The 13257-nt window shown below is 47.1% G+C and overlaps 1 protein-coding gene across 5 annotated transcripts in view; it reads right to left on the bottom strand.

Annotated features, from left to right (window-relative positions):
* Positions 1-13257, bottom strand: part of LOC119958116 (sodium channel protein type 8 subunit alpha-like) — a 222129-nt gene that overhangs the window by 69114 nt on the left and 139758 nt on the right. For all 5 annotated transcript variants that reach the window (XM_038786357.1, XM_038786356.1, XM_038786360.1 and 2 more), the window contains exons 11-12: positions 9324-9456; positions 2037-2275 (exon numbers count right to left, since the gene is read on the bottom strand). In XM_038786357.1, coding sequence (XP_038642285.1) covers positions 2037-2275; positions 9324-9456 — 372 coding nt within the window. The remainder of the gene's footprint in view (positions 1-2036; positions 2276-9323; positions 9457-13257) is intronic.

Here is a 13257-nt window from a genome sequence, read left to right as displayed (position 1 = left end):
CGAAATAGGAACAAAGTCCCATAGCGAGCGTGTTTAGCCGCATGTTTACCGGCGGTCACAGCGCTGAGTAACACAGGGCTACACAACGCGACTCGCGTTGCATAAGGGGCCAGAACGGGGACTGCGCAGCTGAGGCCGCACATCGCCCCATTTTTTACACTGAGGACTCTGCTCGCTGAGGCCGCTGAAGTGACCCTTGACCTCCCCAAAGGCCGAACGCACTATGGAAGGGCCCCAACCACAGCTGCACCCCCTCCCCTGCACCCACGCAGAGCACCCATGGCCTGATCGCGCATACAAAAAATGCCCACCTGACATCCTGTGGGTGCCCATGCCAGCTGGCAGTGCCACCTGGGCACCCCGACAGTGCCACTTGGGCGCCCCGGCAGGGCCAGGTTGACACCCAGATGTCACTACCAGGGTGCCCAGATGGCATCTGCACTGCCAGGGCACCGCTAGGGGCAGCTAGGGGCCTCCGATTCCTTGGGAGACCCCCACGAGTGCCGTTCCGCCTGATCCCAGTTTGTGGGGACCAGCGCTGAACGGCGCTCACCCGAGGTCTCTGAGGTGAAGGGGATGAATCCCAAAGCCTCAGGTACCTCGGGAATCTGCACATTAAAGTGAGGCGAGCTGTCTCTCTCCGCCCCCCCCCCCCCCCCCCCCAGCCCAGTACAGACTCCCTCCCCCACCCTGCTTTGGGCTTCAGCCCATCTCTCATCTCCTATTTGTTCAGCTTCTTGTCTTTGGTGTTACAGAGGATGCTGAACACCTCAGAGTGGTCAAAGTGCTGCCTGTCGGCGCAGCCAAAGGTCTCCTGCATATCAACAGTGGGATTGGCCATAATACCTGCCTATCAACCTCCAATGACAGGCCCCCTTCCTCCCACACTTACTGGCCCTCCAATCATAGATTCTGTCTCTGGAGCAGCAGCAAGGGAGGCTATGATTGGAGGAGTTGGAGCAGTGAGCATAGGTGAGACAGGATCTGTGATTGGAGGAGCAGCTCTGTCTCGCCCACGCTCACAGCTCCTCCAACCACTGCTCTGCAGACAGTTCGCACTCTCTCAGTGACTGGCAGTTGATGAAAGTAGGGGAGACAGGACAATGTAGATTTTATTTTAAAGCCTGTTGGAAGAACCATGAAGGTGGGAAGCAGCAGTTCCTACTGCAGTAACTGTCAGTGAAACACAAATGTTTTTGAGAACTCAGAAAATAGAATGCCAATGGCGGACGTCCAGCTCATCTGCCATTTGGCAGAAATTTCTCATCGTTGAGTTTCACGAATAGTAATTTCAGTTTTTTTGGTCCCCCCCCCCCCTCCCAGCACAAGTGTTGCTGCTCTGGTCGACCCCTAGTGGTTGCAATAGTCTGTGCAGGTGGCACGGTAGCACAGTGGTTGGCACTGTTGCTTCACAGCCCCAGGGTCCCGGGTTCGATTCCTGGCTTGGGTCACTGTCTGTGCGGAGTCTGCACGTTCTCCCCGTGTCTGCGTGGGTTTCCTCCGGGTGCTCCGGTTTCCTCCCACAAGTCCCGAAAGACGTGCTGTTAGGTGAATTGGACATTCTGAATTCTCCCTCCGTGACCCGAACAGGCACCGGAATGTGGCGACTAGGGGCTTTTCACAGTAACTTCATTGCAGTGTCAATGTAAACCTACTTGTGACACTAATAAAGATTATTATAAATGATATTTAGAATATCATTATAAATTGGTAATGATTTATACCCGAGGTCGCCAAGGTGAAGAGGATGAATCCCAATTAAAGTGCGACGAGCTGTCTCTCTCTGCCCCTCCCGCCTAGCCAGAGTGTGAAAAAGTCACTACCGCAGGGAGCGCTTGACGTGAAAAGCAGAGACTCATTGAAGGGGGAATATATCAATATGCTGAAGGGTGAGATCAGGTAGGTTTGGAGGATTCTTGTGTGGAGCATAAACACCGGGGCAGAGCAGTGGGGCTGAATGGTTTGTTTCTGAGCTCCATGTAATGCAACATTGCTGCACCATTGCTGTTAAAAGAGAAATAACGCATGAGCTTTACCAGGTTTCCCACTGCCAAGACGTCTTCAAAGGACTCTGTCATTGGGTAGTGTTCCATTGCCATGAAGAGAGTGTTGAGGACAATACAAATGGTGATGGTGAGGTCCACAAACGGATCAAAGACAAAGAGGTGCATGTACTCTTTCAGCTTCAACCACATTGGACAGCATTCCCAGATGAGAAACATATTAGCAAATTTATACCAGCAGGGCGGGCACTTCCTTTGAGACTCTTCAAGCTCTGAAATCACAAAAGTCAGAATTTAACATTGAACAGCCGCCATTGTCAACTACACAAAGCTGTGCGCAGTACGTGTGTGTTAATTAACACCTTTGTGCATTTCCCCCACTCATCATCTGAAAGGTGGTGGTGGGGGGAGGGGGGGGGGGGATGGAGTTACAGTTCTCTTAGGGGGTCCAAGTTGCCGTGGCAACATGTATTTTTGCATGCATGTTGTAGTGTGGAGCTATGGATAGTGATGATAGAGGCTCCAATGTTATTTCCATCACATGGCTGACTAGGAATCTCTCCCAGTCTTACTGCCTGCCAGGGGAGTTTGTTGGAAGGAACCTCTGAAGGGATAGTGGTAAAATTGGACTTGGGCAAGGGCATAAAACCAGCGGGCATGTTTTTGTTGCCCGTTATGCCACACTTGATAGTGAGTTCTGTTGAAGCCAATGGAACTGAGTGCAAGGCAGAGTGTTTGACAGGCGCTTAATGTGACCGTCTCCCTGCCCAGGTCCAACATAACTACATTCAATTCCTTGCTGGGGTTCATCCAATAGGCACCATTTCCCATTCCCCTTCACTTGTGGGGTTGCAAGGCTATTTAACTTACCACAGAGGGTGTAATGGACGAACTCAATATCTGATGTCCACACTTGTCCACTTGCAGCAAGGATTTGTGGAACAGCCAGCAGAAGTAGGCTCCGGCCTACGTTTAACCTCAGGCAACAGGAGCACAAGCTGCTGCATTTGTTAGGCCAACAAACTCGGTACGGACCAAGGAACTGAAGCTGGACTGTACAACTTAATGACTCACTGTGCAAAGGTCTGAACACCAAGTGGGAGGTATCTGATTTATATATGCTGTTGAGTGAGGTGTCCCTATTTAGGGAGCATCTGAATAACTACACTGGAGGCAAAAAGCGTTGATAAAACCGTATCTTATTTCCTCTGCACCATTTTTCACTTCAACTTCCACTTGTGGATATTTAATCCATGCTGAGATACAGCTTTGCTTCCACTCCATGACATCGACTCATTCTTTGTGAGCGACTCTAGTTATGAGGGGCAGTAGGATATTTGGCCACTTTGGCGCAGCACTGTGGCAACAGTTGGTCCTGGTCTCGCAGTGCCAACGGGCAGGATCTTCCAGTCCCCTCTGCCCTGACACCGAAAATATCTGCCCGAGGTCAATGGACGTTTCAACGGTCTGTCAAATGTGCACGGTAACTTCATTGCAGTGTTAATGTAAGCCTACTTGTGACACTAATAAAGATTATTATTATTAATTCCCGCGGGCCTGATCAATATTTCTCCCTCAATCAAAGATTTTCTGGTTATTATCATGTTGCTGTCTGTTTTTTTTATTCATGAATGGGATGTGAGCATTGCTGGCTGGGCCAACGTTTATTGCCCTTGAACTGAGCGGTTTGCTCAGCCATTTTAGAGTCAACCACATCGCTGTGGGTCTGGTGTCACATGTAGTCCAGACCAGGTAAGGGTGACAGATTTTCTTCCCTAAAGGACATTAGTGAACCCGATGGGTTTTTACAACAATCGACAATGGTCATGATTAGACTTTTAATTCCAGGCATTCATTGAATTCAAATTTCACCATCTGCTGTGGTGGGATTCGAACGTGGAGAATTACCCTGGATCTCTGGATTACAAGTCCAGTGATGATACCGCTGCGTCACCGCCTCGCAATCTCTGCCGGGTTTCCTATTTTACAACAGTGACTACACTTCTGAGGTACTTCATTGACCTCACATCTGGTGGCTGTGAAAGTCTTACTTTATATGGCTTGATTCTACTGTGGGCAGGGCACTGATTGCAACCACCAATGAACTCCATAGTGAATTCCTGGAGCACTGCATTTATGTGTACACAGGTTCAATAAAGAGAGTGTTTGAAGGCCAGGACCTCAGATCCAGCACCAAGATCATTATGTACAGAGGGCAGTACGATAGCATAGTGGTTAGCACAATTGCTTCACAGCCCCAGGGTCCCAGGTTTGAGTCACGGCTTGGGTCACTGCCTGTGCGGAGTCTGCACGTTCTCCCCGTGTGTGCGTGGGTTTCCTCCGGGTGCTCCGGTTTCCTCCCACAGTCCAAAGATGTGCAGGTTAGGTGGATTGGCCGTGATAAATTGCCCTTAGTGTCCAAAGATGTGCAGGTTAGGTGGATTGGCCGTGATAAATTGCCCTTAGTGTCCAAAGATGTGCAGGTTAGGTGGATTGGCCATGCTAAATTACCCTTAGTGACCAAAATTGCGCTTCAGGTTGGGTGGGGTTACTGGGTTATGGGGATAGGGTGGAGGTGTGGGCTTGGGTAGGGGGCTCTTTCCAAGAGCCGGTGCAGACTCGATGGGCCGAATGGCCTCCTTCTGCACTGTAAATTTTGTTTACTGTTTTAGAGTAGTAATGATACCCACCCTCCTATATGACTCAGAGATGTGGACTGTGTACAACAGGCACCTCAAAACCCTGGAGAAGGACCACCATCGCTGCCTCCGCAAGATCCTGCAAATCCATTGGCAGGATAGTCGCACCAACGCCATGTTCTCACTCAGGTTAACACCCCAGCATCGGAGCGTTGACCAAGCTGGATGGTCCACATCATCCACATGCCTGACATGAGATTCCCGAAACAAGCACGGAGCTTTGACAAAAGCGAGCGACAGGAGGGCAGAGGAATCGCGTCAAGGACACCCTCAAAGCTTCCTTGAAAAAGTGTGACATCCCCACCGACACCTGGGGGAACCCAAGACCGCCCGATATGGAGGAAAAGCATCCGGGGAAGGAGGGATCGCCTAAGAAAGGAGTGAAATAAAACTGAAGTTCCAAATGGTGGGTGAAGCTACATATTAACAAACAACAATTTGCATTTATACCGCACCTTTCACAGAGTAAAGGTCCCAAGGCAATCCACAGGAAAAAAATATTGAATAAAATAGGTCACCTTGGCCACATCAGGAAATATTAGAACAGGTGACCAAAGTAGGAGATTTTAAGGGTGTTTTAAATAAGGGGAGAAAGGTAGAGAGGTTTTGGGAGGGTGTTTCAGAGTGTGGAGCCTAGAATTAAAGGAAATCTGTACCAACCCTTAGTTAGAGCACATTTAGAGTCGTGCGTGCAGTTCGTCACCATATCATAAAAAGATGTAGAGATACTGGAAAGCATTGTCAAGGATGATCCCAAATATGTGTCAGGTTTGTGTGGTGAATGTATAGTACTAGTAATTCACCAGTGTATTAGTATCATGTTCTGCCATTGTGTTACAGCTATGTTGTGTTGTTGACCTTGTGGGCTCCACCTATGGGCCACTGTGTGGCTTCACCCACGGGGGGATATGTTGGGGCATGTACAGGCTCCACCCATGGCTCCTCCCCTTGAAAGGAAGTATAAAGAGCAGTTGACCTGTAGGCGGTCCACAGTATTGTACTAGTCGCAGGCAGGCTCTGTTCTAAGCTGATTAAAACCTCGGTTTGATTCTACTCGTGTCTTTGAGTGAATTGATGGTCGCATCAGTTTGCATATCAGAAAAGGATGGACAAGCTGGGTCTTTACTCTCTCTCTCTCTCTTGAAAATGCAGCTGACCTCATAGAAGTTTTTAAAATTCTGAAAGGTTTTGATGAAATAGGTACAGAGAGAATGGGCGGAATTTAGCGGAAAAATTTCAAAGTTCATTTGTGGTGGGTTTTTCGGGGAGTTTCCCGCTGGCTCAATCAAACGATATTTCATCACATTTTGGCCTCTGGGGAGTTTCTCTCCGGTTTCGCCCACACTTGGGGCATGATTTAACTAAGTGGAAACAAAGTCCCATAGCGAGCGTGTTTAGCCGTCTGTGAGAATGTGGAACTCACTCCCACAGGGAGTGGTTGAGGTGGATAGTGTAGATGGATTCAAGGGGAAACCAGACAAGTATAAGATGGAGAAGAGAATGGATGGTTATGATGGGGGATTTAGATGGGGAAAGATGGCGGGGGGAGACTCGGGTGGAGCGTTAAAAACAGAATTGGCTGGATTGACCAAATAGCCGGGTTCTGTTCTGTATATCTTATGTAATATAATGTAAGCAGTCTGGCCATCCATAGAACAAAGAACATACAGTGCAGAAGGAGGCCATTCGGCCAATCGAGTCTGCACCAACCCACTTAAGCCCTCACTTCTACCCTATCCCTGTAACCCAATAACCCCTCCTTACTTTTTTGGTCACTCAGGGCAATTTATCACGGCCAATCCACCTTACATGCACAGATTTGGACTGTGGGAGGAAACCGGAGCACCCGGAGGAAACCCACGCAGACAAGGGGAGAACGTGCAGACTCCACACAGACAGTGACCCAAGCCGGAATCGAACCTGGGACCCTGGAGCTGTGAAGCCACAGTGCTAGCCACTTGTGCTATTGTGCTGCCCAATGGTGGGACAACTAAAATCGGGCATGCGCAAGAAGCCAGAATTGCAAGGACACAGGGACCTCAAGGGGAGTGAAGGGCCAGAGGAAGTTACAGAAAAGTAAGGCTGTAGAGAGATTTGACGAAAGGGCTGAGAATTTTAAATTGAAGCCAATAATCATAGAAACATGATTTTGAAGGAGGCCATTCGGCCCACATTGCCTCCCCAGTCCCACTCCTCGACTCCTCGTTTTTCTGCCCGTGACTTGATCAGTTCCTTAACTTCCAATCCCTGTCCAACTCCCCGATTTTAAAATGGTTCATGGAATCAGCTTCCGCCCCCTTCTCGGGAACGGCATTCCAGATCCTGACAACTCTCTAACTGAGTGGATTTCTCCTCATCTTTGCTTCAGATCTATGTCCAATGATTTGAATCCATTCTCTCTCGGACTCCACATGGCTCTGATCATCAGCTGGGGAAAGTTGTGCAAATTTTCCCTAATACTCAACAGCTAAATCAACCAGGCAGGCATTTCTGTCCTTTCATTCCACAGTGTATATCTTTCCTGGTTAACAAAGGTGTCCAATTAAATCACAATTATAATTGGTTCAAACAATGCCACATGATTAATATTGATGGTTTAAAGTGTGGAAATGAATCCTCCATCGATTCGCAGATAATGTCCACTCAGGGTGGCAATTTTCTGCCACGGGTCCTCATGTGGCTGAATGGGCCGATTCTTGACTTGCAGATCTTTGGACACATAAGGCTGGAGTGAACATAAGGCAGTGGGATCCAGAGTGCAGGATTTTCTTCCCGTTCTTTCGCCGCTTTACCTCATCATTAAGACGCTGCGGCTCGAATCGTGAAGCAGCTTGTTGGAGAAGTTGCCGCCATTTTGAATGTTTGCAAGCAAGCTCGGCCAAGTCATTAATGTCAATACTGTTCTGTTTCGCAGAGAGTGCCTTTGAAGTTGTTTTCTTTGTCCTCCTCGGAATGTTGCCCTGACGCAAACCCAAATGAATCTGCCGGCGGTTCACAAGACCCACGAGAATGTGCATCTCTCATGCTGCCAGAACTAGGCGAGTGAAGCCACTTCTATTTCTAAGTGCAGCCTGTCGAGGGAGAATGGCACGTTTGCCGTTGTTTGCAATTTGATCACGTAAAGCCAACGTTCAGAGAAGGAAGTGACCTGCATTTATGTAGCACCTTCCCTGACCACGAGTCATCTCAAAGTGTTTTACAGCCAATGAAGTACTTTTTGAAGTGCAGTCACTGTCATAATGTGGGAAACACGGCAGCCAATTTGCGCACAGCAAGATGCCACAAACAGCAATGTGATAATCACCAGATAATTATATTTTGGGAAGTTAACTGAGAAACTAATATTGGCTGGGACACTGGGAACAACCCCCCCCCCCCCCTCGTCCGCCTGTCCCCCACTGCTCTTCTTCGAACAGTGCCGTGGGAACTTTTACATCCACTTGAGAGGGCAGACAGGGCCTCGTTTTGACACTTGACTCCGTGATACTGGAGTGCCAAACCTGATTGTTGTCCTCGAGTAAGACTTGAACCTGGAACCTTGAGAGACATTAGAGTGCTACCAACTGAGCCACATAGCCGACACATATTAGATGCTGATACTGATATTTGCCGTAAAGTCTAGAAAAGCAAGTATAACAAAGACTTAAGCAGTTTGCATGCCTTAGCAATTTGACATATTCACCCAGAAACCAATAGGTCAATCCACTAATTGGCCAGCCATCCTGACACTCTAGACTGAGGAAAGTGTTGCAATGAAGAGAGGGTGTACTCCATGTTGGACAAACAGCAGGTGGATGTGGATTTATTCCTCAGGAGATTTAATTTGAGGCTTCTCAACATGGTCATGGGTTTGGGAAGCATATCAGAAAAAAACAAGCTGGGCTCCAAATTCCTGAGGTGAAGAATCTCAGTTTAAGCTGTCTCTGGTCTCGGCTACTGGCAACATTCGACTGACAGCCCACTCTGGAAACGTCCAGAAATGGTGGCCACCCAGCGCAACTGTGTCTCTGCTATTTCACTGGGGGCAGGATTTGAACGGGTCTCAGGGATTCTGCTCGAGTTATGGTGGGAAACGATTAGCAACCATCCTGATGGACACCAGCATGAATTTATTTTGCTTGGTTTGGAACGAGGGGGAGAACAAGGAAATAATCCCAACGCTGTACTCCCCAAGTGTCCACAGGTACACTTTGCTGTAGCAGTTCCTGGATGGTAATCGCAGGAGTGGGAACTCGGGTAGATGGTTTCCCTCCCTCGCCAGCAGGTACAGTACTCATTAGGCCATTGGGGGAGACTGATAAGATTGGTTTATTTCATAGCTTGAAACATTGTCGTAATCGAAAGACGTCATAACCCAGAAGGAAAAAACAGTAAAATGGGGAAATATGAATACTGGTCTGAACTGGTCTTGTATACTTTATAATGGGACACCAGTGACACAGGGAAATAAGATACCTGGTCTGAACTGCTCTTGTATACTTTATAATGGGACACCAGTAAAATAGTGAAAAATAAAACTAGTGCAAACTGTGTTTTCCTTCTGGGAACTGAACAGCACATTCATTTTAAATGGAAGATCACCCATATGAAAGTTGAAAAGGATGATGGGTAATGTACATACCTTCGAGAGTGTTTGTCAGAACACTTAAAACACTGTTCGCTCGGTCCTTCCTCCCGAAAGAAGCATTCAGCTGGTCCATCGACACCAGGAGCGATCCCGAGTGTTTCTTTTTACTCTCTATTTCAGTGGTAGGCTGTAAGTGGTTACATTCCAATTAGTATAGTTTCAATCCTATTCTTTCAAGAAACATGGCAGTGTGCAGCTTGCATGCTTCATCCATAGATAAGCAGGTGAGGAAGGGAGAGAGGGAGAGGGGTTACAAGTATCAATTCAATACAGCAATCGGCATCCATCATGGATAGCATCCTCTATTGCTACTAGTCTAGCTAAATGTTTCACCGTGTGTCTTCCATTTTTACAGCTTGAGTCATCTATACACTATTATACTTGGGTGAAGGAGAAAAGACATATGTTGAATAAATGCAGCATATAGAGTTTTCCCGTCAGTAGACACTCCGTGCTGAAATCAAGTACTTAGTGGTGTATATAATATTGGAACTAGACATAGGTAAAACTGTTTACATTTCTAACATCAGTTACTTCTGCCCCCCCCCCCCCCCCACCATTAAAACTTAAAACTATGTTCTCAATATCACTGATTTTTCCAGCACTCTTCCTGCCTCTGCCTTATGCGATTCAGGACCCTTCAGCCCCCTGTCCTATTCTTCACAAATCTCCATATGTCCATCATTTCAGTAGCTCCCTCAAGCTCTGGAAATTGACTTGGATTGTACTAGTCCCTGTCATTTCATTCCTCCCTGGCTTTATCCCAATCTTTGTGAGGTACCCTGTTCCAGTGAGCACCTCCAACCATGTCCTCTGCCCCTCTGAGTTGGAGCGCTGCTTTCTTTGTTCACTGTTGGCAGTCAAGATTTTTCGCCAGCGCATTCTTGTCCGCCAAGAAATCTTCTCAGCCTCATTACCTCCCTCCCCATCTTCAAAGGCCTCAGAAAAACTCATCTCATTCGCTGAGCTCCCTGCCATTGCCAGCGTTCCTCTTTCAATGTTTGCGCACTTCTTCGCCTCGTAAGAAGTCTTACAACACCAGGTTAAAGTCTAACAGGTTTGTTTCAAACACTAGCTTTCGGAGCACTGCTCCTTCCTCAGGTGAATGAAGAGGTAGGTTCCAGAAACATATATATGGACAAAGTCAAAGATGCCAGACAATGCTTAGAATGCGAGCATTTGCAGGTAATTAAGTCTTTACAGATCCAGAGATAGGGGTAACCCCAGGTTAAAGAGGTGTGCATTGTCTCAAGCCAGGTCAGTTGGTAGGATTTTGCAAGCCCAGGCCAGATGGTGGGGGATGAATGTGATGCGACATGAATCCCAGGTCCCGGTTGAGGCCGCACTCATGTGTGCGGAACTTGGCTATAAGATCGCGCATACAGACGCTGACATTAAGTTTCTACAAAGATGCAAGCAAGCAGAAAAGATCCCGAAAGGGCTACAGATCACAAACCCACTCAAGTGGAGAAGAACTATGCTGACACTATAGTTAAGAAAGCCCACCAACGACTCTATTTTCTCAGAAGACTGAGGAAATTTGGCATGTCAGCTACAACCCTCACCAACTTCTACAGATGCACCATAGAAAGCATCCTTTCTGGTTGTATCACAGCTTGGTATGGAGCCTGCTCTGCCCAAGACCGCAGGAAACTACAAAAGGTTGTGAATGTAGCCCAGTCCATCACGCAAACCAGCCTCCCATCCATTGACTCTATCTATAATTCCCACTGCCTCAGAAAGGCAGCCAGCATAATTAAGGACCCCACGCACCCCGGACATACTCTCTTCCACCTTCTTCCGTCAGGAAAAAGATACCAAAGTTTGAGGTCACGTACCAACCGACTCAAGAACAGCTTCTTCCCTACTGCCATCAGACTTTTGAATGGACCTACGTCGTATTAAGTTGATCTTTTCTCTACACTTTGCTATAACTGTAACATTATATTCTGCAGTCTCTCCTTCCTTCCCTATGTACGGTATGGATTGTTTGTACAGCATGCAAGAAACAATACTTTTCACTGTATACTAATACATGTGACAATAATAAATCAAATCAAATCAAATCAAAAGAAAAAAAAAACGCAAACTTCATCGCCTTGAGTTAACTTCACTTAAACTAGGAATGCTGCAGAAATCTAAGTTGCGATTAGATACTCATGAAGAAATGGCGAACTAAACAGACAATCAGAAGATAGAAAAAGGTTAACATTTTAATGACTTCAAGTAATGCCTCAAAGTAATGGGTATATATGAGATGCAAGGCTCGGGAACAAGTGTTGGGGAATTGGATTAGAATAGATAGGTGGTTGATGGCCGCAGGGCCTGTTTTTGTGCTGTAAAACTCTGACTCCATGAGATTGGTGGAACTGCCAGATTTGTTCCTTGTGTGCTTCCCTTCCTGGCCGTGTCTCTAAACGTCGCACCATGACACTTGGTTCAACCTAAGTTTTGATCAGGCATGTGTACGACTCTGATCCTCGACTGATTAACATGTGTAAAGGTTCAATCACATGCCCTTAAATCTTTGATAGCTTTCATTAAATAGGTCGTACTGCAACATCAGAGTAGTTTTTCCAAATTGAGTGTAATTTTCCAAGTATGGTTTTGGCAGCTGGGTACTGTACCCGGTGCCAACACATGTTGGATGGTTTTTTGTGTGCGCAGCAGAGAATTTTAATCGATGGAAATCTGCGAGGGTTGCTATTTTCCGATGTGTGTTGGTGACAGGCAAGATTTGGGGCAGCACGGTAGCATGGTGGTTAGCATAAATGCTTCACAGCTCCAGGGTCCCAGGTTCGATTCCCGGCTTGGGTCGCTGTCTGTGTGGAGTCTGCACGTCCTCCCCCTGTGTGCGTGGGTTTCCTCCGGGTGCTCCGGTTTCCTCCCACAGTCCAAAGATGTGCGGGTTAGGTGGATTGGCCATGCTAAATTGCCCGTAGTGTCCTAAAAAGTAAGGTTAAGGGGGGGGTTGTTGGGTTACGGGTATAGGGTGGATACGTGGGTTTGAGTGGGGTGATCATTGCTCGGCACAACATCGAGGGCCGAAGGGCCTGTTCTGTGCTGTACTGTTCTAAGTTCTAAGTTCTAACATGTCCTTTCCCTACCAACTGCACAATCCGAGCAGGGAGTGGAATTAATAGAGAACATTGGTCAGAGAACACTGCTACAACAATTTACTGGCCTGTGTTTCCTTTGAGCTTTGAAAAGCTGGATATATGGTCCTGGCATTCCCCCAGCAACCTAATTGACTAATTAAATTTGATAATTCCTGAAGTTAAGACAGCATGAAACCCAACAAGTAAACAGTGCATCTTAACAGTGCTACCATCCCCAGAATCTGTCCCAAGATAGTCCTCAAGCTCTTCAGAAAGGACCCCTCATAATCTCATTGCATGTTGTAAGTCAAACTTTACTCAATCAATATTCTTCCACTGGACTTGCCCACAGATCGCCTACAGAAGTCCCCTCAGGATCTGATATGTTTCAACAAGATCACCTCTCAATCTTGTAAATTCCAATAAATATCGGCCCAACCTATCCAACCTTCATTCCCGGAATCAATCAAGTGAATCTCCACTGAACTGTTTCCAATGCAATTATATATTTTCTCAAGTAAGGAGACCAAAATTGTTCCTCAACACCTTGTACCACTGGAACAAAACCAATTTTATAGACCATTCTCCATGACAATCAACAACATTCCATTTGACTTCCTAATCACCGGCTGCATCTGCGCACTAACTTCTTGTGTTTCTTGTAACACAGATCCCTCTGTACCACAACATTCTGCAATCAGTGGGAGGGGCTACACTGCCAAAGGGACGAGAGAATCCCGCCTGAGAACTCAGGCCAAAATATCTGTTCAATGCTTGCACCATTTCCCATTATTTCTAGCCAATGTTTACCTCATACTCTAATTTCTCCC

This window comes from Scyliorhinus canicula, chromosome 28 (assembly GCF_902713615.1).
Source record: "Scyliorhinus canicula chromosome 28, sScyCan1.1, whole genome shotgun sequence".
Classification (NCBI taxonomy): Eukaryota; Metazoa; Chordata; class Chondrichthyes; order Carcharhiniformes; family Scyliorhinidae; genus Scyliorhinus; species Scyliorhinus canicula.
This window is presented reverse-complemented; position numbering and strand designations above follow the sequence as displayed.